Source organism: Chiloscyllium plagiosum, unplaced genomic scaffold (assembly GCF_037043375.1).
Source record: "Chiloscyllium plagiosum isolate Xiang-an unplaced genomic scaffold, Cpla_swu_hap1 HiC_scaffold_32, whole genome shotgun sequence".
Lineage (NCBI taxonomy): Eukaryota > Metazoa > Chordata > Chondrichthyes > Orectolobiformes > Hemiscylliidae > Chiloscyllium > Chiloscyllium plagiosum.
The window spans coordinates 12,149,726-12,175,380 of record NW_028270170.1 but is presented as its reverse complement, the minus strand read 5'-3'; the positions used below and the strand labels follow the sequence as shown (position 1 = coordinate 12,175,380).

Below are 25,655 nucleotides of genomic sequence, written 5' to 3'. Positions count from 1 at the left end.
GTACCAAACTGTTGTTGTTTTTTGGGAAATCATGTCTTTATTATTGTACATGAAGGAGCATGCATCTTCTTGGAGCTGTTTAATGTTATCGGTACTCAGCTCATGCAGTAACTGCACTTGCTGTGGTTGGTATTGACATTGGGAAACTGTGTTTAATGGCCTTGATGAACATGTTTGAGTTAATAACAGGAGTTTTGCTGTAATTTATTCACTTCTTAATTGCTGGCTAAGCCAGCCATCTTATTCCTATCCCTGATTTGCCGTTGAGAAGGCTGCGTTTTGAAATCCTTCGTGCTTTAGATGTAGGTTTGCTCATAGCTATCGGGAGGCAATTCTGATCCGGAGCAGCAACGGTTTTTATTTCCTTTGTTCGGGGATGAGAATCAGCTGCAGCATCGAATATTTATCTGATTTCAGTTGTGACACTAAAGAGCTGTTTCGTCCTTTTTCCTTTGTTTTTAAAAAAAATCACATTTGCAGTTTGTGAACTTTGTGTGCAAATTTGCTACTCTGTTTTCCATATGACAACAGTGACGATAATGCAGAGCTACTTTGGCTGTAACGTACTTTGAGATGTTTGGAGATAGTGAAAGGTGCGTGATGCCATTCGTCCACCTGCATGTATTTGCCTGAATGTTTAGAATTAGCAGCCTATCTTTACTGACCTTGCTGTATTTGATGGACAGTTGTACTCCATTAAATAGCATGCTCCTCTCTGGGTCGGAAGATTAGATTCCTGAACAGTATTGGGGGTAATGTTGCACTGTCGGAAGTTCAGCCTTTCAGGGAAACTATTCAACCAGGGTACATCTAGTTTGTGAATGGTTAAAACCCATGAGAAATAGCAAGACAGTATTGGTCAAAGGCACGGTACACCAGCATAACTGGTGTTGTTAGTTGTGGAGAATAGTTACCACAGAGTATTAGTCACTACGTAGAAGTTACTCGTGTCTACAACACTTGCAGAGACTTTAACACTGTGTTAAGACATGAGCAGCTGCTGCTGGAAACACCTCAGCAGGTTAGGCAGTTCCTGTAGAGAGAGACACAGACTCTACGTTTCAGGTTGCTCACCTTCAGGTGTTTTTCTGCCTCCAGTTAATATCCAGTTGACTGCTCTCAGCTGCTGCTGCTGCAGGTGGGGAGTTACATTTGGTTTTCAAGGGGGGGGATGTCAGGCCTCGGTTGTGCCTGAGTGACTGTCACTGTTCAGCACAAACACAGGTGAAACACTGTCCAGAATAGAATCAGGTGCTTTTTTAGCTCTTGAGATATCTATGCCGAGTCAAGAGACTGGCATAAAGACTGAGATACCAGTATCTCTGCAACTGCAGTGATGTGGTTCAGTGGGGCAGGTACTTATGGTGAAGAGTTGTGGTTGTCTGCTCACTCCCAGCACATGCTGCCCCTCCCAGCTTATTGTATTTTTCGTTACAGGTGAGCCACCATCCTCCTGTGTCTGTCTGCCATGCTGAATCCGAAAACTTCCTCTTTTGGCAAGGTTAGTTTATTTGGCAGTGGGTGGGGGGGGAAGGATTTATAGGGCAGTTTGAGATTCAATTTCTGTAACAAAGTTTTCAAAGTGTTGGAGGGGCGAGCAGCAAGTTGCCATTGGTGACCAGTGCGACATGCTTACATGTTGCTGGAGAGCTGTCTCTGGTGAGAAGAGCAAATGTATTGCTGATGCAGCTGTGGGGCTCAGAAATAAATGGCCTTGCTGTCTGCTAAAAGCACACGTCCCAATACACAAATTGAGTTCAACTGATCAGGTTAATTCACATGAGATTAAGGGTAGACTTACTGAGTGAAGTGGCTGCAGAAGGGCCTGGCAATGACAGGAATATTCCCATGGGTCTCCTACCTCAAAGGTATTTTACATTTTAGATTAGATTACAGTGTGGAAAAAGGCCCTTCGGCCCAACAAGTCCACACCGACCCGCCGAAGCGCAACCCACCCATACCGCCCGAAACGTCGATTCTCCTGTTCCCTGGATGCTGCCTGACCTGCTGCGCCTCTCCAGCAACACATTTCCAGCTCTGATCTCCAGCATCTGCAGACCTCACTTTCTCCCCTACATTTACCCCTTACCTAACACTACGGGCAATTTAGCATGGCCAATTCACCTGACCTGCACATCTTTGGACTGTGGGAGGAAACCGGAGCACCCAGAGGAAACCCACGCAGACACGGGGAGAACGTGCAAACTCCACACAGTCAGTCGCCTGAGTCGGGAATTGAACCTGGGTCTCAGGCGCTGTGAGGCAGCAGTGCTAACCACTGTGCCACCATGCCGCCCACTGGAGCAGGAACTACTTACCTCCTGCCCTCTTCCCTTTTGTGCTGCAGGCTAGAGGTTTTTAACATGCAGGCTCGGCATTGCTTAAGTACTTGAATAGCACGGATTTTTTTTTAAATTCTGGTAACCTGTGAATTGGTGCTTTTTCTAAAACCTGTGGATGGGGCACAAACATGCTCTTCTGTCACTAGACTGGCATAAACCATTAAGACAGGTGCCCCAGAACACTGCAATTATAAAATGGTGAATGATAATCGTACAGTAGAATGTCTCAGACACATTATCAATCAATGAACAGGTGACTTAGAGCTCTTATTATCATTCGCCCTGAGACAAAGCTAGTGTTACACTAATTGTGATAATGTAGATGTTGGTTCATGGAGCAGGAACTAAGGTCAAAGAAAGAAGGAGCGAAAAAGATTTAAACAAAACAAAAAGGTCTTGCTTAATTATTCAACCGGACGTGGGTTTCTCTGTCTCAGATTCTCGATATAACATAAGAATATAAATTACAAGTGAGTTTTCAAGGGTTCACTGTTCAATTCAGTTTCCGATTCCTGCTCCAGTATGGCCAACCCTGACCCAGGAGGTCACAGGTGGGTGGACAGTTTTAGCCAGTTCACTATTGGAAAAAGTGCAGCCCCATACCTCACAAAGGGGAGGTGGTGGCCTGGTAGTTATGAGACTAAACTAGTAATTCAGAGCCCCATATTAATGATCTAGGGTCATGGGTTCAAATCTCAACATGGCAAATCTGAATTCGGTCAAAATCTAGAATTGAAATCAACTCTGAGGATGACCTCTGATTTGTCATAGAAACCCATCCAGTTCACCAGTGTCGTCCTCTGAAGGAAACCTGTTGTCCTTGCCCATCTGGCCTCCATAGCCTCCACCCTTACCCATCAATGCCCATGTCTCCTGAATTACTGTATATACTTGAGTAATAGTCAAATTTTTTGACTACTTTTAAATTTATGGGGTCAATAGTTACATGGATACTACTTTTGAGGGGCTGAAATTCATGCTTGTCAAAATTCCTACCATATCATTAGCAGAAGCCCAACTGATCTCTAAACAAATAAAGGAAAAAAAAAATGAATTATGGTAATTCTGAAAACTTGGAGCAGAACACAACAGCCAGTGGGCTGGAAGATTGAGAACGGAGTTGAACAACCGACAGACTGGAAAGCTGGAGCGGGACGTGACAGCTGGCACTCTGACTCCTAAATGTTGATCTGTTATCTGAGAAGAACTAAGGTCAACTGTTACATGAGATATATTGAAAATTCAAGGCTATTTGGCCAAAAAATAGGGGAGGCTTACTTTTACATGAGATGGGCAGAAATGGGTACAGCAGATGCTGGAGATTAGAGTCAAGATTAGAGTGGTGCTGGAAAAACACAGCAGGTCAGGCAGCATCCAAGAAGCAGGAAAATCGACGTTTTGGGCAAAAGCCCTTCATCAGGAATGTCGATTTTCCTGCACCTCGCTGCTGCCTGACCTGCTATGCATTTCCAGCACCACTCTAATCTTGACTTTTACATGAGATGAACTATTACTCGAGTATATACAAGTCTACTTTCCTGTGTTACCTGCAATAACCTGATAAAGCTACAAACACTTCCCACTAATTGCAATTATATTTGAGGTGGGACAAGTGAGCATTGGGGAGCACCGCAGTCTCTGCGCCAACTACATTTCTTTTGTGCTGCATTTTGGCTGGGTTGGAGGAAACCATCCCAAACTGTAAGGTAAATAGACTGATTAGTAATGCTTAGGGTGGTATTCCAGTACAGATCAGCTGCACAAATTATATCCAGCTAACAATTGACCAAGATCTTTTGGTTTTTGTTTTTCTTTCTTTAAATCTTTCTCCCTCTTTCTGCTTTGACCTCAGTTCCTGCTCCATGATCCAATATCAACTGTAGTGCGACACTGACGTTTTTGCCTAGGACTTTGCTCATGATTCGGGGCTGGCCAAATGAATTATATAAGTCTTTTTTTGGTTTTGTTGTGTTCCGAGTTTCACAAGGTATTTGTTGCTGGCAACTCCATAATGTTATTCAACGGGACTCTTCTGGCGTGATGGTAGCACCCCTACTTTTGAGCCAGTAAGTCTGGGTTCAAATCCCACCTACTTTAGACGTGTGTAAGAGCATCTCTCCGAACAGGTTGGCTGAGACAATATTCTGGAGTAATTCCATCATCTGAGAAGCTTTCTGCTTGTATCTGAAAGTAATGAGTTTAAATGAATTACTTTCTCCTTTTAGATGTGAGGTGGAAGAATAAGTTTTGGGGGAAGTCCCTGGAGATTGTGCCTGTTGGAATGGTGAACGTGAGCCTGCCAAAGTAAGTAGCTGATTCAGAAACTTTCATGGTAAGGCAGAGCAAACTACTTCTGGTAACCAAAGGGACGGTAATCCGAAGACGCAAATTGGAAGTGATTGATTGGCAAATAAACCAGAAACTGGATAAGAACTCCATAGATTTTCTATAGTGTGGAAACAGGCCATTGGCCCAACAATTCCACACTGACCCTCTGAAGAGCAGCTGACCCAGCCCTATCCCGATAACTCTGCAGTTCCCAGGGCTAATGCACCTAACCTACACATCCCTGAAAGCTGAGTGATTTAGCACGGCCAATCCACCTAACCTGCACTGTGGGAGGAAACCGGATCTTGCACCTTGCAAAAACCCAAGTGGACCAGAGGAGAACTGGCAAAGTCCACGCACAGTTGTTGAGGATGGAATTGAACCTAGATCCCTGGTGCTGTGAGGCAGCATTGCTAACCATTGAGCCACCATGCCACCTGTCTGCAGAGCGTGGTTATCTGGAATGTACTGTCTAATGTGATGCATTCAAACAAAAATGAGGAACAGGAGTAGACTACTTGACCCTTCCAGCTTATTCATCCACTGAGTTAGATCGTGGTTAGTCTAATTACTCCATTTCCTAATTTGCAGCACTAACCTTTCACCTCTTTGCTTATCAAGATCCTATCTACCTTTGTCTTAAAAATATCCGCTAAGTCTCAGCTCTCATCACTTTTTTGAGGAGGAGAGCTCCAACATTGAGGGAGTAAAGGATATTGTCCTCATCTGTCTTAAATGAGTGACTACTTCTTTTTGATACAGTGACCTTTAATTCTAGATTCTCCCACGACTGGAAAGTGCTTGTTGAAGCAGATTCAGTTGTAACATTAGTTGGGAAATTGAATAAATATATGGTTGAAAATAAGTTGCAGGCTGTAGGAAAGAAATAGGGAAGTGGGAGTTATTGGGTAGATGTGGCAAAAGCCAATGTGGGCCAAAGGGCAATCTTTTTCTTTATTCACTCATAGCTGGTCAGCATTTATTCCTAGTTGTCCTTTAGGTGGTGGTGGTGGTGGTGAGCTGCTTTCTTGAACTGCTGCAGTCAATGGGGAAGGAATTCCAAGATGTTGACCTAGTGACAGTGAAGGAATGGTGATACATTCTTGAGTCAGGACGGTGTGTGGGAGGGGAGCTTGAAGATGGTGGTTGTTTCCATGTATCTGCTGCCCTAGTCCTCTAGATGGCAGTGTCATGGATTTGGAAGGTGCTGCTTAAGGATCTTTGAGTTTCTACACGTGAATCTAGTAGGTAGTACACACATTTTGGTGCTGTTTAATGCTATGTCTTGTGTTCACTTGTAGGTCAAAAGTAAGCAGATGTAAAATATAAGCGACACATTTTGTGACTGGTTTCTAACCAATGTGTTCCTGTGATATTCCCAGGTTCGGCGATCACTATCAGTGGAATAAGATCACCTCCTGCATCCACAACATCCTGAGTGGGCAACGATGGATAGAACATTATGGGGAAGTGACAATCACAAACATAAGGAACAGTACCTGTCATTGCAGGTTGACATTTTGTAAGGTAAGTTTGATCATGAAGTTCTTGCCCATGTGGCATTGGTCAGTTCAGTTGGAGTTATCTGCAATACTTCTGAAAAGTCCACCTAATGTAATTAAAATGTTTTTCTTTTTGCCCATTGCTCATGATTTGGCAGCATATCTGGTTCAGGGCATTGCACATCAGGAAGGATGTCGAGGCTTTGGCGAAGGTGCTGAGCTTTACTTGAATGGTGCAAGGGATGTGGGACTTCACATAGCTGAGCTTGGTCTCTACGGAGAGAGAAGGTTAAGATGAGATTTAATGGATATTCTCAAAACTTGTAGGATATTGTTAGTGAATCGGGAAATACTGTTCCAGTGGCAGAACTGCCATAACTACAGGATAAAGATTTAAGATAATTGGCAAAGGCGCCAGAGGTCGGATGAGTTTTCTCCCCCAGTAAATTGTAATTTGCAATGTGCTGCCTGAACATTTTGAGGGAAACAGTAGCAGAGTGATAATGTACCAGACTTGTAATCCCGAACCCAAAGAGAAAATGCTGGAAAATCTCAGCAGGTTTGGCAGCATCTGTAAGGAGAGGAAAGAGCTGACGTTACGACCCTTTGTCAAAGCTTAAAAAAAAAGGGAGAAATAGGGAGGTATTTATGCTAGGCTGAGAAGGTGAGTCATGGATGCAGAAGCAAAGGTAGCAATAAAGAGGTGATAATGACAGTGTATAGAGGGATTGTAGGGAGATTAGGAGCTGTGAATGACCAAGGCTGAAGCCAGTGCTATGTGACAAAATAAGGGGGGGTGGGGGTGAAGCAGAGGCAAAATGGAAAACCGGGGAGAAGGATAGCAAAGGGGGAAGAGGAGAGGAAAAAGGTGATGAGAGAGTGGGGAGTGAGAGAAAGAGAGACAATCAAGAAATAAGAGTTACAGAACAATGAAAACAAATTTCCCTCTTTGCTGCTCTTCTCCCCTGTTTTCCATTTTGCCTCTGCTTCACCCATCAAACCCCCCCCCGCCAACACACACACACACACACACACACACACACACACACACACACACACACACAAACATATTTTGTCACATAGAACATAGAAAAATACAGCGCAGTACAGGCTCTTTGGCCCTCGATGTTGTGTCGATCCAAGCCCACCTAACCTACACTAGCCCACTATCCTCCATATGCCTATCCAATGCCCATAAAGAGGGAGAGTCCACCACTGCTACTGGCAGGGCATTCCATGAACTCACGACTCGCTGAGTAAAGAATCTACCCCTAACATCTGTCCGATACCTACCACCCCTTAATTTAAAGCTATGCCCCCTTGTAATAGCTGACTCCATACGTGGAAAAAGGTTCTCATGGTCAACCCTATCTAAACCCCTAATCATCTTGTATACCTCTATCAAGTCACCCCTAAACCTTCTTTTCTCTAATGAAAACAGCCCCAAGTGCCTCAGCCTTTCCTCATACGATCTTCCTACCATACCAGGCAACATCCTGGTAAACCTCCTCTGCACCCGTTCCAGTGCTTCCACATCCTTCCTATAGTATGGCGACCAAAACTGCACACAATACTCCAGATGCGGCCGCACCAGAGTCTTATACAACTGCAACATGACCTCAGGGCTCCGGAACTCAATTCCTCTACCAATAAAAGCCAGTACACCATATGCCGCCTTCACCGCACTATTTACCTGGGTGGCAACTTTCAGAGATCTGTGTACATGGAGACCAAGATCCCTCTGCTCATCCACACTACCAAGTATCCGACCATTCGCCCAGTACCCTGTCTTTTTGTTACTCTTACCAAAGTGAATCACCTCACACTTACCTACATTGAACTCCATTTGCCACCTTTCTGCCCAGCTCTGCAACTTATCTATATCCCGCTGTAACCTGACACATCCTTCCTCACTGTCAACAACTCCACCGACTTTCGTATCATCCGCAAACTTGCTCACCCAAACTTCTAGCCCCTCCTCCAAGTCATTTATAAAAATGACAAACAGCAATGGTCCCAAAACTGATCCTTGCAGAACACCGCTAGTAACTGCACTCCAAGATGAACCTTTACCATCAACTACTACCCTCTGTCTTCTTCCAGCCAGCCAATTCCTAATCCAAACCTCCAACTCGCCCTCAATGCCATACCTCCGTATTTTTTGCCTACCATGGGGAACCTTATCAAACGCCTTACTAGAATCCATATACACCACATCTACCGCTTTACCCTCGTCTACCTCCTGAGTCACCTTCTCAAAGAATTCAATCAGGTTTGTGAGGCACGACCTGCCCTTCACAAAACCATGCTGACTATCCTTGATCACATTATTGATCACATAGAACTGGCTTCAGCCTTGGCCATTCACAGCTTCTAATCTCCCTATAATCTCTCTATGCACTGTCATTGTCACCTCTTTATTGCTACCTTTGCTTCTGAATCCATAACTCACCTTCTCTCAGCCCAGTATAAATACCTCCCTATTTCTCCCTTTTTTTTTGGCTTTGACAAAGGGTCAGTTAGACTCGTAACATCAGCTCTTTTCTCTCCTTACAGATGTTGCCAGACCTGCTGAGATTTTCCAGCATTTTCTCTTTTGATTTCAGATTCCAGCATCTGCAGTAATTTGCTTTTATTGTAATCCTGAACCCCAGCTATTATCCTCAGGGTATGAATTTAAATCACTGAGTTCAGTGGAATTTGAATTTGGTTTTCAAAATGTGGAATAAAAAGCCAGTTTAGTGGTGAGCATGTAACCACTATCAATTGTCACCTAGTTCATCCAATGTCAGAGAGAAATCTTTCACCCTTACTCAGTCAGATCTTTGTGATTCCAGACCCACAGCAATGTGGCTGACTCTTAACTGTCCTCTCGGTAATTGGGAAAGGGCAATAAATGCCACATCCCGTGAATGAATTTTTAAAAATGTAATGGAATTCTATTCAGTAATGACCTTCAAAGAGAAGTTGTATAAATTCTTTAATTTAACTCTTCAGAGCTCTAGGCAAAGAACAAGGGACTGAGACAAATTGGTTTGCTCTTTCTCAAGCCAGCACTGGACTGCTGGATCAAATGGTAAAAACAATGACTGCAGATGCTGGAAACCAGATTCTGGATTAGTGGTGCTGGAAGAGCACAGCAATTCAGGCAGCATCCGAGGAGCTTCGAAATCGACGTTTCGGGCAAGAAGGGCTTTTGCCCGAAACGTCGATTTCGAAGCTCCTTGGATGCTGCCTGAATTGCTGTCCTCTTCCAGCACCACTGATCCAGAATGCTGGATCAAATGACCATGTTCTGCATTGTGTTCTATGGTGGACCTATTTGAATCACTTAATTTTTCCTTTGGAAATATAAACTGTATGCTTAATCTGTGATAACTGAATGTCTTGTCATGATGCTCTGCCAGAATGTTGTCAAGCTTCTGTTTGGGACAGGGATTCTAACGGAGCAGCATTGAAACAGAGAACTGTGACTTCCAAATGCTGCTTTCCCCCTGTTTCTCTTACTGCCCTCCCTTGCCTGTTCATTCCAAACTCTAACCAGAGGGCAAAGGCACGAGCTCTGTCTACGTCTGTTCAGCAGTTTGAATTTAAACTGCTTTCTGTAGAAGGTGTTGAGCGTGTAGAACTGACTGTTCAGAAATTGGGTGGTGGTGATTGAGATTGAAAAATGGATTTGAACAATGCATTTGACAACGGATGCAAATGAGGGATAGAAACAGGATGATGGGGGAGTGTATATGGTCATGTGTGTGTCCAGGTGGATGAAACTTCATTAAATGATATTTTATTTGCATACTGCTGTACACAATATTGATGACTGCTCTCTAGTATGGTCCTTTTCATTCTTATAGTCTCTGCATGTTGGAGGTCAGTTGTATCATCGCATGCAGATTATCTCATAACAACTTCATCCCCAGATGCTACACTTTCTTTCTCTCTCTAAACCTTTTCAGACCAAATACTGGAGTTCGAATGTGAATGAGGTTCAGGGCTCTGTGATGGATCAGAGTGGAAGAGTCATCCATCAACTGTTTGGCAAATGGCACGAGGGGTTTTACTGTGGTGGGCCACAATCCGCTAAATGCATTTGGAAACCAAGTAAGCAATGTTACATTTACCTCCTACCCTGGGCTGTTTCATATCTAGGATTATATGCAGCTTTCATTCTCCACAAATGCTCTGATGAGTGATTGCTAATGAAAGAAGGTACATCTTGCATTTATATAGCACTCGGCGCAACATCTGATGGTTTCAGAGTTCTTGACAGCCATAGCTGAAATTTCTCCATTCACTCTTTGTTGGAGAGGAAACTCAGCAGCTAATTTGCACGCAGCAAATTTCTACAGGAGTCATTGTGGTAATGACCGATAAGCTGTTTTAGGTGTTAATTGAGCCAGAGCTATGGCCAGACCACAAAAGGGAAATCCCCTGCTTTACTTGTGCCATGGTATCTTTTGCACCTACCTGAAAGGATCAACAGGGATCTGATTTTAACTCAGCCAAATCTTTTGTTCAGATCTCTAAAAGTGGGTCTTTGAAGTGCACTAGCAAGGCAAGGAGTTACACTCTGAATGGTCAGATCTTGGAAAATATTGAAGATCAGTGGGCGCTTGATGTGCACATCAACAATCCCTGAAAATACCAAAGCAGGAAGCCGAAGTGGTTAAGAAGGCATACGGGATACTTAACTAAGACCCAGAATTCAAAAGTAAGGAGGTTGGTTGGCTGGATGGCTGGTGTGTGGTAAAAAGTGAGACTAATAATGTGGCTTCAATTCCTGCAGCAGCTGAGGTTATTAGGAAGGAGGCTCTTTTTCAACCTCTTCCCCACCCACCACCACCCTCCCCAACCACCCCCACCCTCACCCACCTTGCTGAGGCATGATGACCCTTTTGTTAAACCACCACCAGTTGTCTGCCTCAGAGAGGAGTCCTGTGGTGCGGAAGGACTGTAACTTTAACGTGACTTTAACGTTATGCTGGAACTGTTAGGCTGCAACTGAAATCCTGTATGCAGTTCTGGTCACCACATTTTAGGAAGAATGTATTTGCACTGGAGAGGATGCAATCGAGATTTACCAGAATGCTGCCTAGCCTGGAGTGTCTGAACAATGAAGATTGATTGGATAGACTGGGAGATTGTTTTCCTTGAAGCAGCAAAGACTGAGAGGGGGATTAATGGAGGTGTAGAAGATTATGACTAGCATAGATAAGGTGAATAAGAGGCACTTTCTCCATTACTAGAGGAGTCAATACCAGGTTTATGGTAAGAGATAGAGACTAAGATGGGTGTTGAGGAGAAATGTTTTCACCCAGTGTGTGGTGTGAATCTGAAACTCACTGCTGGCTAGGGTGGTTGAGTCAGAAGTCTATTTAAGCAGTAATTAGATACTCACCTGGTGTGCTGTACTCTCCAAAGCTATGGGCCCAGAGCTGAAAAATGGAATTAGTGTAGTCAGATCTTTGACTGGCAAGGGAATGATGGGCTGAGTGGTCTCCTCTACTGTAAACATCTGTGAGTTTATGAACATTTGGCAAAAGAAGGTTTTGAACCATATCTTAAAAGGTCAGAAGTGAGATGCAGAGAGGAGAGCTTTCAGACTGGGACTTTTTAAGAATGTAATTTTTCACAGAATGCAGATTTTGTTGATGAGGCCAGCATGTCTTGCCCTAATAGCCCTTGATTGATAGGGCTTTCTAGTCTGTTCAGGTCAGAGTAAGGATGAGACATTTCCTTCCCTTCACAAACTCGAACTAGCTTTCAGTACCAGGTTTTCATAGTCGTAGAATTATACAGCACGGAAACAGACCAGAAAAACTCAATTGATCTAGTTCCATTTGCCAGCATTTGACTGCTCTCCCTCTTAAACCCTTCCTATTCCTATACCCATCCAGACGGCCTCTGAAATGTTGAAACTATACCAACCTCTACCATTTCCTCTGGCAACTCATTCCATACACATACACCCTCTGTGTGAAAACATTGCCTCTCCGGTTCCTTTTTAAATCTTGCCCCTCTCACCTTAAACCTATGACGACTAGTTTTGGACTTCCATACCTTCTCTACTTATTCTATCCATGCCCCTCATGATTTTATAAACCTCCTACGGGTCACCCCTCAGTCCCTGATGCTCTGGAGAAAACAGCCCCGGCCTATTCAAACTCTCCCTGTACCTTAAATCCTCCAATCATGGCCACATGCTTTATGTATCTTTTGTGAGCCCATTCAAGTTTAACAACATCCTTCTGTAGCAGGATGACCAGAATTGCATGCAGTATTCCAAAAGTGGCATCACCAATGTCTTGTACATCCCAACTCCTATACTCCATACACTGACCAATGAAGGCAAGAATGCTAAATGCTGCCTTCGCTACCCTGTCTGCACCTAACTCCACTTTCAAGGAACTAAGAACCTGCACCTGCACCCCAAGGTTTTTTTTTGCTCAGGAACGCACAACACACACATGCACCTCGCTGCTTCCAGGGCCTTACCATTTAACTGTCTAAATCCTGCCCTGATTTGCCTATGAGAATGCAGCACCTCGCATTTATCTAAATTAAACTCCACCTGCCACTCAGCCCATCGATCTATCTGATCAAGGACCTGTTGTACTCTGAGATAATAATCTTCACTGTCTACTACACTGCCAATTTTGGTGTAATTTGCAAGCTTACTAATTGTACCTCCCATATTCACATCCACATCATTTATGTAAATGACGAAAAGCACCAGATCCTGCACCAACACTTGCAGCACAGACTTCCAGCCTGAGAAACAACCCTGTACCACCACCCTCCGTTCCACCAGCTGGCATGTCTCCAAACCAGAGTAGTTCTTGGTTATCAATTCAAAGTCATGACCACTGCCACCATCTCCTTACTGATGATGCAATCAACAACAGGGAAATGATGAAATAAAAAAAGCAAGGGCTAATTCTGGATGTTACATCAGCTAAAAGGTCCACATTTAAAACATTGAACTGTCTTTTCCCAGTTGCTGGTGACTCCATTATGCTGAATCTCCATTATTTTCTGTTTTGAGTTGCATATTGTGCCTTGTGTGGGACTTTAAATAAATAAAACCCATCAGCTTTTTTAGATTGAATGAGTTTTAGGTTGTGACGATGCAGTTATGATTTTTACAACAGTCGTTTCAATAGCTTGATTACAACCAGCATACAGTACTCTATCCTGACTGTATTCCTAATGGAAATTTCTGGTGGGGTTTTCTCTTCACCTTTCAGATCCTATACCGAAAGATCACGAAAATTATTATGGTTTCACCACTTTTGCACGAGAACTTAATGAATTGATTCCTGATCTTAAACGAATCCTACCCTTGACTGATACTCGCCTGCGACCTGACCAGAGGTAGGGGATTGCTTTGAATAAACCCTTCATCAGCTCTGGAACTAATATATAGTTACTGCTAAAGTCGTCATGTAAACTTCAACTCCACTGATATCTTGGTCATAAAATATTCAACTGAGTAATGTTGTGACACTCTGAAAGATAATTAAAATTTTAATCATAGAATCTTCTGTCTGATGATGGTGCATCGATACAAAATTGGTTTGTGCACATTAATTCCTGTTTCAGTGGATAAGAGCAAAAATGTGCACAAAATGGGAAGGTTTGTGCCTCAGTGATTTCACATGCTGACATCTCAGTGTAGTTTCTGGGCCCCACTAAATATGCTCCAAGTCACAGATGGATCTGGGGATCTGTACAAAGTTTTAAAAAATCTCACAACACCAGGTTATAGTCTAACAGGTTTATTTGGAAGCACTAGCTTTCAGAGCACTGCTGCTTCTGGTGGTTGTGGAGTATAAGATTGTATGACACAGAATTTATAAGAAAGGTTTACAGTGTGATGTAACTGAAATTATATATTGAAAAAGACCTGGATTGTTTAAGTCTCTGGGGATCAGTGGCTTACATCCTTTGCAGCCAGACCTCTTGTGAAAATACAAACACCACTAGACCCTGCCACCAGTTCTCGTGCTTTCATCCCAGTGTGGCAGACTATCTGAACGATCTGCCTTTGTAAAACAAAAGAACAAATTTTCATCCCTGATGCACTATGTATTGCTGGGTGTATGTGCAAAATTCAACCCTGGGTGTTTTTTTTCTCTATGATCACTTGTTTTTGTTGTCCATGATTGCAGATCTTCTCTTTGTGTGTGATAGCCCCTTAGAATGAGGATGACACTTGCTCGTGGCCAGAATCTGCCCATTGAGTCTTTAATGTGATGAGGCTATAATGCTGCAGCTACCAGATGGTTCTGGCTAACCCAGAAGTTCTCCCAAGCTTACCATCCACCATGTCTGAATTTGACAAGTTTGCACATGACCCCCTTTCTGTGGCCATCAAATGAGACTTGTACCTGGAGCTTTTGGTCAAGAGGGAGGGTCACTGCCCACTGAATCTCAAGACTTCTGTTGTGTTAGCGCAAGGCCAGTTTGTATTTAACTCATCCTGACGATCTGCTTGCCTTCTATGAATAAATTATTGCATTGCTGCCTTCTGGTGAAAGGTTTTATTTGTAAACCTTTGAGTTCTCACCCAAAATGATTTTGTAATGTTATTTGTATCAGTTGGCGAGGAGGGGACATTGTATTTGAGTAGATTCTGATAAAGGTCCCAATTATAGATGTTAAACTAACTGACCTGCAGAGAAGAATGAAAAGACAGTTAAAAACAAATCAGAAACAAGGGGTTTTCCATTCCAGTGCTGAGGGGCACTGCAGGTTCAACCGGACTAATCCTGCGGTTGTCTTCACTGGTGCCTAGGTCAATATCTCCTGGTCTGTTGGTTTCATTTCTTTGAGGCTTTGCGAATGGTACAATTGTGGCTTGCTAGGGTAGGTTTCAGAGGGCAGTGGAGAGACAGCCACATTGCTGTGGGACTGCAGGCCAGACTAGGTGAGGATGACCGTTTCCTTCCCTGAAAGATATTAGTAAACCAGATGGATTTTTCCCAAACAATTGACATTAGTTGCATGGGAGATATTTAATTCCAGCCATGACAGGATTCGAACCCAGACTCCCAGAACCTTAGCTGAATCTTTTGATTAATAGTCTAGTGGTAATACCACTAGACCATCACCTCCCTGATTTGACGTCAGTTTTGCTAGGAATGATGGAGTACAGAACATGGCTTTTTGGCCCATCATCTCAATTAAAGACCAAGTTCCCTGCTATTTCTCTAGGGCTCTAAATATTTCCACTTTCCCTAGTAATCTACTTCCATCACCCTTGTAGACGGTGCACTCCTGATCTTTTGTAAGGAACATTGTTCTCCTCATCTGATCCTTGACCTTTTGTCAATTACCTTAAACATCTGTGTCCTTGGTTTATCGTTGTCTTTCTTTTCAGCAATAATTAATTGTTGAGTCTTTTCAACTTGCACTCGATAGGACAAATACCAAATTTGCAAATGATTGCAACAATTTCTGCTGCAGGAGGAAAGGATAACAATTGGTTGACAAGTCGACTCCTTTCTCATTGTTGAGAATTTTTTTCTTACCGCTTTGCCTTGTGTTTATCTGTATCGTTTCTCTCTTGCCAATAATTTAGTAATGTATTATCCAGTCACCACCTGAAAATACTTTCAGGGTATTGTATCTTAACTTGCACAGGTACCTGGAGGAGGGGAATACTGAGGCAGCAGAAGTTCATAAACAAAGAATTGAGCAGCTGCAGAGAGACAGGAGGAGGATCATGGAGGAGAACAACATGACGTACTTGTCACGCTTCTTTACGTAAGTTGGGAGGAGTTATGGAGGCCAGTCTTTGCTAGTTCTCCTCCTTTTGAACACGCAGTGGGTTGCAACATCACAAACTGCTGATACTGCGTCAAGACCTTAGCCCTGGGGCAGATTGTCTTAGAAACTGGGACTGAGGAGGGGTGGCTGTGCACCAACATCAGGACATGTTTGATTTTGATTTTGTACTGGGGAATCTCTTTCCTCCCCCCACCCCCCCTCCTTTCCCACTCTTTCCCCCCCCCCCCCCTACTTGTGGTATAGCAGGTGGCATTCCTGCCTCCCTGAACCAGAACATCTGGGTTCAAATCCCACTCTGGGACTCGGTGACCAAGGAAAGTGCATGAAGTGGATATCTCGTTAATGATCAACTCTCATATCCTACCAACATATTCAGTAGGGTGGCACAATAACGCAGTAGTTAGCGCAGCTGCCTCACGGCACCAGGGACCCTGGGTTTGGGTGATTGTCACGTTCTCCTTGTATCTGCATGGGTTTCCTCTGGGTGCTTTGGTTTCCTCCCACAGTCCAGAGTGTGCAGGTTAGGTGGATTGTCCATGCTAAATTGCCCTGTAGAGCCCAATAGGTAGACTAACCACAGTAAATGCGGGATTACGGGAGGGGGTGTGGGTGGAATGCTGTTCAGGGGTTCAGTGCAGACGTGATGGGCTGAATAGCCTCTATCTGCACTGTAGGAACTCTGGTTTGTTGATTCTAAACGATAGTCCATGAGAATGGGAGAGATTTCTGGTCAACCATGTGATGGGATGAAAGTTGGAGATGCTAACCCCAGACGGCACCATGCAGGTAAAAGGTCAGTGTTACAGCAACTGGGACGACTCAGGCATTTGGTTGACTGGGCAGTCGGTGTGGATCAGGATGATCCCAATAGAATGGGGTTTCAATCTGGGGTGAACCTGTGTCCTTGATCCTCCGTTTCCCATTGTGGGGGCTGCAGCCTTATAGAACCTGCCTCTATTTCAACTTGAACCCATTGCCTTCTGACTCCGAAGCACACAAACCACATTGAATAGCTTGCGATTGCCGTTGGGTGCCAAGACACTCCTAACGAAACTGTGCTGTGTCTCCCTTCCAGGAAAATTGTTGATAGCAGTGGAAAAGAATCCTGGGTGAGCAACGGAACCTACTGGGAACTGAGGAAGAATCCTGGATTCTCGAAGCTGGACAATCCGGTGCTGTGGTGAGAGTGCGGTTACAAGCTGTACATCCGAGACTGCTGTGTCTCTTTGTGCTTCTGCCCCAGAACCTGCTTCTCTGAATTACCTCTTAGTGGGTGTGCCTTACGTTTTATATGAAGAGAGCACAGTTGACCAGCACAGCTGTCTGAGGCGAAAAAAGTGTGCCAGGCGCAAAACAATGTCCTCTTCCTGCTCTATAACAAAGCAAGTGGAGTAGGTGTGTCTCCTCCAGTTATCTCAAACAGTGCATTATTTAGAGAAACAATGCAAGGTTGCCTGCACTTGCTATACAACACCTGTCTCAATTGTGACCTGTCCATATCTGTCCTTGTCAAAACTCCAATTGTCATTTTTCCTTTGGAAGTAGTACATTGTGTTCCATGTAAAATAATCTGGTGGTTTTATTCAATTCTTTGTTTTATGTCTGATTTTAGTTTATAAGAAAAGCTCAACTCCTTTTTTTGTTTTGTTTTTTCGAAAAGTCGTCTTCATAATTAATGCTGGTCCTGGAGGAGAAATTTTCACTTTACAATTAACGCCACTGCTTTTCAAGGCCTGATTGGTTTGCCCACTGCCTTTCAGAAGGTCTCTGCTTGGAGCCAGCACATTTTTCATTGGGTTGAGGTTAGGTCTGGAATATGGAAACAGCGTTTTCTTTCTTCAAGAAAAGCTATGGTATTCTCCCCAGTCCCTGAGAGCTGACAATGCACCTGAACACTTGGCTGTGAAGTTTGCTTTCTCAAACAATTCCACCCTCATCTCTGTAGACAGGTAAACTTTAAAATGGTGCACCTCACAACTTTGAATATAAGCATTCAGCCCTTCAGTATCGCGGTATTGGTTTAAAAGGTCACTTTCTCTTCCTGCCTGAAGAGGTTGCACATTTGCAGGAACGAACTCACTGGAAAATGTCAGCGAGTGTGATGCTGTGTCCTTCTGTTGTCTAAATCTGCCAAATCCCCAGGGAGTAATCAGAGTCGCATCAGCTGCAGGGCAGACCATGAGTTTTCTATTATGAAAAGGGGACTTACTAAAGTTAATTATCTGTGCTTTGTTACAGATTATTTTCAATCTTTCAAAATACTTGCACAGAAAGTTATTTGAAATTTCTTTAAAAGGTATTAAAAGCACTGAGATAGGATAACAGCACTTTTTTCAAAACGCTCCTAATCACCACCCCCCCCCCACCACCACCATCATTCTGTCTTTAGATTAATCATTCCACCAACAATTTACATTTGCCATTTCTTTAAATGTAAACAGAGAGGTATCGCAGAGCACATTCAGAGGGCAGTGCTTTATCTGGGAATCCTAAACTAGAGAGAAGGATCAGAAGGGAGGGAACGTGCAAATGGATGGTTCTTTTTGAGGGAATTATGGATACAGTTCTATTGCCTGATGAACCAGGACAGACTGCAGAGGGCAACAGCATTTTATATTGACGCTGTAGAGGTTGAGCAGCAAGGTTACTGCCCTGACTGGATTGTATTTCAAGGCTAACCTTAGGCATAACTTAACACAGTTGGACATCTGAGTATTTTTTTGAGATGTAATAATGAAGCACATGGAAAAGTTACAAAAGTAATTTCGCATCAGTTACGATCCATAATATCCTGCCAGTTCTACAGAGCCATGTTTGAGGATAATGTCAATGCCGAAGTGAGGGCGAAAGGAATATAATCAAAATAAAGTATGCCTGAAGGGTGCCTGGTGCTGCTTCATCTTATTTCTGTTGTGAAGGCTGTGTAATTGTTGGAAGCAGTTTCATCCTCTGCTTGTTTATGCCAGGCCCCACAATCTGCCCTGCTTTCATAGCAGCAACTTGCTTGGTGGCAATCCTAAGAGATTTAATTGCTGAGTTGTACAGATGTGTGGGGCTCACGGCAGTCTGCAGTTTTACAATCCATGGTATTTCCTGAGCTCCAAGCGGTGCTGCCATTAGCTGTGTTTGCGTTCCTGAGAAGGGTTTGGAACCTGTAAGTCATTGTGGTTTCATCCTGTAAGACGTGTCTAACGTCTCCTAAGTCTGCTGACGTGTTTCCCAATTGCAATATAATGCAGCCCTGCTTTGAGAGACCCATGAATGCATATATTACAGGCTAGGTGCTTGCTAACTTGTTGCAATCTCTTTAATGTGGCAAAATTCCCAAGTGGCTTAACATTTCTGCCATGGCTTCCAAAGATCAGGGATTATTCCACCACAAATTTGTTCATGTGTGGCTATGAAGATCCTCGTGTGCAACTACAATTTTCTGATCTTGACATTGAGGAAGGCCAGCAAAGGGAGGGAAAGCAAGCAACAGATGCTCTCAACGCATCACCAGAATATATAGCTTGCTCATGATCTACACATCAGTGCTACCGTGAGGCCCTGCTTGAAATTTAATGGGACCCATGTGAAAAAGCTATCACAATCTTGCAGCTATCTGATTAAATGTGGTATCCAGTGAGGTCACAATGGACATCAGTCTGCTGATTAGATTGGCAAAACTGAGCTTTTCTTAACCAAAATCAGGGTAGAAGGCAGTTATAGCATAAACACGGTGAATGATTGTTAAGCAGCAATAGACTCTGTGAAATTGACTGTTCTAAACTACATTCTCTGTGTTATGGCAAGGTCTTGCACATCTAAAATACTTTCCAATATATTGTGTGTGTACATTTGCAGTTAACGATGTATTGATATCCTGCTTAATTGCTGGGTCTAGTGCTCATAACTCTATCATTTATAGGACAGTAAGAGATTTTAAATGGCTAGTATTTTATTTTTCATGAGATCATTTCTATGGCCTTAAGCACATGCAATTCTTGCCTTCAGTTTAGGCACTTACATCTTAATGGAAATTTTTTTATTAATTTGTTTGTCTTGAATAGGTTTTAATCTTTAATGTTTTGTTGGGAAAAGAAAAGCTACCCCTGAGCCAGCTAAACTGGCAAGATGCTCGAGTCTTCCTCTCTATTCTTAGGATTGGCTTGGGAGTGGAATCAACTGGATTCATGCTGAGGATTGCTCCCCAGTCCATCCTCCCAGATGCCTTTGCAGATTGCCTGACTCATCAGCACATTGTGCAGGGCACCCCACGGTAATACATTCTGAAGATGCTGGTTACCTATGGCCTGTATATGAGCAATGTTCACTTGGCTGGGTTTGCAGGTCTGCCTTGCATCTGCAGAATGCTATCCCCATGTGACAAAAGGATGGGATGGAAGGAGTTTGGCAGTGGTCTCTAAGCTTGTTCTCCAATTGTACACATTAGCATATCAGACCATTGCAGTAAATAAGCCCAACTGTCTCACTCGATTTTTTAAAAAGGAAACAATCCTTTTTTCTCCCTCTTCCTCCCCTATCATTTTCATCACTGCTTGCTGGACAATCTTGAACATCATGACGATGAATGAAGAAAATCTTGTTTTGTGATACACTTGCAGAATTTTTATTGTAGAGCTGAAAAGAGAAGCAAAAAGCCAAATGTTGAATTGGAGCTTTGCCGAGTCGGGGAGCTAGTGGAGAAGGTTAAGTCCCTTCACAGTTCTTGCTTTCAAGCGAGTCAAGTGTAGTGGTGAATAAAAAGAGAGAGAAAACTAAATGAACATTGGCTGACCCGACTTGCCTCTGGTAATGGTTGTGAAGGGTTTACTTTTGCACAGATGGTCTGTCCATATCATAGTATCCAACCTGAACATGTTGGGGGTCTTTTCCGAAACTGTTAATGGAGTGTGGAAATGTTCATCATTTTTACCATTTGTTGGTGTAATTGCTGTCTGATCTTTCTACTGTTGTATAAAGCTGGTATTTATACCTGTAAAGTGGGATGTTATGTCTGCAGGCAGGCACTCTACAGCCCTATCAGAACACATGATCTTCCATTTTTTTATTTACTGAGGTATGATGATCGAATTGATAATTCCTGAAATAATTATTGGAATCCATTTTCTGCTCCCATCACTTCTGTAATATTTTGAGATATGAATTCCTTTATAATCTAGTGAGATTTGTTAAAACTACCAAAATCAAATCTGCACAATGTGTGAACTGAGACTTGTGGTGTACAGACCAAAACCAATAATCACTCCAGGCCTGAAAATGGAAGTGGATTTAACAAAAACCCTTAACCTTTATGATGTTACCAGTCATTCAGTTTAACTTCCTGACAATATGGCCAGTTTTGACAGGAGAAAAATCCCCCCCCCCCCCCCCCCCCCCCGATATGAAGGCTGACTTTCAGCTTGGGGATGGTATCTAGGATCATTGACCGAGTTTAAATGATGGAAATTTGTTTGCTTTATACTTCTTCATTTGTGAAAGGATTATCAGCTACCTGGACTGGATCAATCTTTCAATATGGTAATCTGAATCCAGGTAGTGACCACCCTGTGAGTAAAGAAATACTTACCTCCTCTTTTAAATGTTCCCTGGCCTGATGAACTAGCAGTCATTGATCTGCGTTTGTTGTCTGTCTCTCAAGAAGTCTACTGGGATAAATAGAGTTGGTGGCACTGTACAAAACCAGAACCACATTAGCAGTGAGTTCTACATGCCACGCTACTTGTTTTCTTTTCCCTGCCATTGCCATTGACCTTGATCACAACTCCTTTAGTTCTTCGGTAGTTTGGTTTTCAATATCCAAGTGGATTAAAGATGGTTTCTGTTGCTATCATTGCACACTTGCCTCATTATTCTTCTCTGGTGATGACAATTCTGTTAATGAGAGCAATAGTAATTTAGCTGGATCTAAGACTTCTCATCAGGTGCTCATGACATGCAAGCAGTTAAAATGGAGCTACGTACATTACCAAAGAAGAAAAGTCTGTCTAAATTTTAGGCTGCTTTTAATATCTTGGCCAAATATGTTATCTCCATTCTTTAAAAGCTCTGCTTTTCCAAGTCCACATTAACAATAAAAACATTAGGATTTGTTTTGTTTCTATATTAGTTGGCCTTCTCCGCTAAAACCATTAGCAATCTACCCCTGCTCTACCACCCTGTCCACCCAGAGTTTGTGTAATGTTAGAGATTGTGGAACGTATAGGTTCCACAATGGGGGAAAACTCACACATAAAGCAGATTTGATTTTGGACACTTTTTTTTTCAATGTTATGTTTCCCAGGATAATGACTGCAGGGAAGTATTTAAATCACTTGTTTCTGTGCCTTGCTCACTGCTGTAGTTGGAAACTTTTTTTTGGTTTAATGCCAGAATCAGTGAATTTGTTGTGAAAATCCAGTCGACTATGACGTGGTTCACCACTCCAGTAAACTGAGTACCGTTTGCACTGTTGTAGTCATCCCAGTGTGTGTTCTTGTTGAAAGAAGCAAACCGCTATGCACACAGCTCCCCTAGATCTTTCTGACCACTGCCCATTGATCTTCCCACACTCCCTAATGACCGCAAGCTCAAACAATGGGTCTCTCTGACATGACAAACTATATTTTTTTCAATTATAATGTATTTGCTTTCAAAGGTGACCCTTCCACAGTCCCAGCTGGACTGGGATCACTATTATTTCACTGTATTGCCAACTTCATCATCTCATACTTGTTATCATGATATCAGGTCAAGCTGGGGAGGGGTGGGCAAAGCTTTTACTTTCTAATGTCACTGGGAGCTAAGAATTGCCTGTGTTACTCCTGCAACTAGATTTCCTGTCACCGTTGCAAAGAAGAGTAACTCTTTTGTTTGATTTCCTGGCTGGGGACTCCATTATATGGGGTGGAGAATGGAGTTTGATAATCACTTCCCCTGATTCAGGGAGCTCCTAGCTTTCCAGTGATGAGATTCAAACTGTGTTTCCCTTTATGGAAGCAGGGTCTTTTCAGCAATTTACATTTACTTTCTAATTTATTTTTACAAGAAAACATTGAATGTGTAAGAATCATTCGACCCTTTGAACTCTGTTCTCCTACAGAATGTATGCAAGCATAAATTGCACTCCAGTTAATTAAGCATGTGATGGACAGGTTCCACTGACTCAGTCACTACAGTCCCTGCAGTATAATAAATCTCCAGAGTAACCATATCACTGAAAACATATCAAGAGCTGTGAGGAGCATTCTCAATCAACCACCGCCTCCACACACACACACACACACACACACACACACACATGCTTTCTGAACAGGGATCAATAATAACGACATGAGGGGCAGCTCTGAGCAGCTACGTTTAAAGGCACGTGCCTGGTTACCACTTATGCAGCACCTTTTTTTTTTTTCCCCCATCACTGAGAGTAATCTGGAAGTGCTGGGGTGGACAAAGTCAGAAGTAGCATGATAGCAGGTTATAGTCCGACAGGGTTATTTGAAATCACAAGCTTTTGGAGTGCTGCTCCTTCAGGTGACAAAGGAGCAGCGCTCCGAAAGCTTGCGATTTCAAATAAACTTGTTGGACCATAATCTGGTGTTGTGACTTTTGACTTTGTCGTTGAGGAATGGAAACTTTTTTTTTAATAAACATCATCTTCACTGTCCTTCTGTTGCATTTCTCATTTTCCAAGCCTATTCGTACAGGCACCAGTGTAAATCAGGCACTTACTGACTGCAGCAATCTGTGCTTCCACTGAAATGAAAATCCATTACCCATTTCTAAGTATGGAATCGCTATCACACACTTATGACTGACATTTTCGCTAAGTTCACTGATGCACTGTTGAAATTTAAGAATGGGATAACTGGACTGATCCAGGCATGGAAACAACAAGTAGTACTCATTTTGAAATGTTCTAGTAAGTCTGGAGTTTATGGCAGAGAGATGTAATTTACTCTAACTTATGAATTTTGGAAAATCTTTGTATGATTTGGGTAAATGATGAATGCAATATGCAAATGGGTCTTGCATAATCAGGTGTTTTGCTTATACCTAATTTGTATCAAAAGAAAATTAAATCCTTCGTTTGAACATTATCTGACAAAATGTTTAATAACTTATTGAAACCTTGTACTTGGCACCTTCAAAAAATGTTTATTAAATACATGGTACTGCCTCAGATTCAAAAGTATTTGTGATATTTCTGTCCCACTCCCTTTTACCCTATAGATGTATAAAATATGTGGGGAGAGGGAGCAATTCAAAGTGATGTGCTGGATTAGCTTTCATTCTCCATTCTTCAGCTTTCTGCACTGAACACATACATTCCGACTGGTTCCGTTATGATCCAAGCTGATGATATTCCTGGACCTGTCAAATCCCAGCCAGAAACCTGGCTTAATGGATCATATTTTAATATGTTTTGTTTTAGCATGATGGTCTCTCTCTGAATTGTATGCATGCAATGCTGCAGATTTAGCTTAAACAGTGAAACAAAGCTTATTAACAAATGAAGTAAAATGGAAAAAAAAACAAATTATTCATTTAAAATACCAATTCAAGGATTTTCAACACAGTAAAAGTGTAATCCTATTAATCCAAACATAATACTGGTACCAAACACACAAGCATTATTCATACAGTGCTGCCACACCAGAGTCCATGTTTTTAATACCTCAAGTTTAAGTCACTTGTGACTTTAACGTATAAACTGAAGCAGCAGATAACTTCATCGTGGAGCTCTTGTGTATCTGAGCTTAAACATACTTGGCTTTAAGTAACCTCTTCAGGGTTTTATCACAACACTTTGGGGTAATGCCTTGCTCTGGCATAACTCTATCCTTCTGATGAGTATTGGTCTATGCAAGCATCTTCAAAGTATACCACAGTACTGTTCAAAACTCAAAGTCAAACTAAATGAAAGCATCTCTAAGACGTGGGTATTTCCCTGAAGTCTAAATATTTTCTGCTAACCTTCTAAACTGGAGCTGATTTATCTTGTTTGGTTGTAAAACCCTAATGTACACAAATTGTTTTAAAACAAATCAGCAAAGATTTCAGCAATACTTAGTTAGGCTTTTAAAAAAGCCTGTTTCTCACTAATCCCGATTCCAAGAACTCTAACTTGCAATAAATGATATTTTAAAAATATATCAATCACACTATTTACCTCACTCAGATCTTCCTGAAGTGACCACACTGCCCCTCTAAAGGGCCTGCACAAATTCAACAGACTGAATGGCCTCTTGTCACCACACTAGGAGTTCTGATGACAATGGGTCCACAAAATAAGTATAATTAAGGAAAGCTGCTCAATATGGCTAACTTTTACTGTAACATGCACCTGTTTCTAACAGGGAATACTTGGCACCATAGTGGATCATTCAGACCCTCAATGTAAATCTACTTTTAGATAAAATACACTTTTGATAATCAATTTGCAAAACGTGGAGCCAGGAGAATTCCATTGGGCACTTCAAACCTGTTCTGCCATTCAGTTGGAGCGTGTTTTTTTTTCAGTATTTGTTCACAGGCTGTAGGTGTTGCAGGCTAGACCATCATTTATTGTCCATCTCTAATTGCCCTTGAAAGTGGTGCTGAGCTGCTTCCATGAACCAGCTACAGGACTGTGGTGTAGGCACATCGTAAAGTTTTGGAGGGGGTGGGGTGTGGTGTTTGGGGTAACATTCTGGAATATATAGTTCCAAGT

General features: G+C 42.6%; 1 protein-coding gene across 5 annotated transcripts in view; it reads left to right on the top strand.

Annotated features, from left to right (window-relative positions):
• Positions 1 to 24,127, top strand: part of LOC122539812 (oxysterol-binding protein-related protein 6-like) — a 96,463-nt gene extending 72,336 nt beyond the window's left edge. For all 5 annotated transcript variants that reach the window (XM_087977794.1, XM_043674876.2, XM_087977792.1 and 2 more), the window contains 7 exons: positions 1,438 to 1,501; positions 4,568 to 4,646; positions 6,053 to 6,197; positions 10,129 to 10,273; positions 13,420 to 13,546; positions 15,818 to 15,940; positions 17,040 to 24,127. In XM_087977794.1, coding sequence (XP_087833920.1) covers positions 1,438 to 1,501; positions 4,568 to 4,646; positions 6,053 to 6,197; positions 10,129 to 10,273; positions 13,420 to 13,546; positions 15,818 to 15,940; positions 17,040 to 17,148 — 792 coding nt within the window. In that variant the 3' untranslated portion in view covers positions 17,149 to 24,127. The remainder of the gene's footprint in view (positions 1 to 1,437; positions 1,502 to 4,567; positions 4,647 to 6,052; positions 6,198 to 10,128; positions 10,274 to 13,419; positions 13,547 to 15,817; positions 15,941 to 17,039) is intronic.
• Positions 24,128 to 25,655: the final 1,528 nt, after the last annotated feature.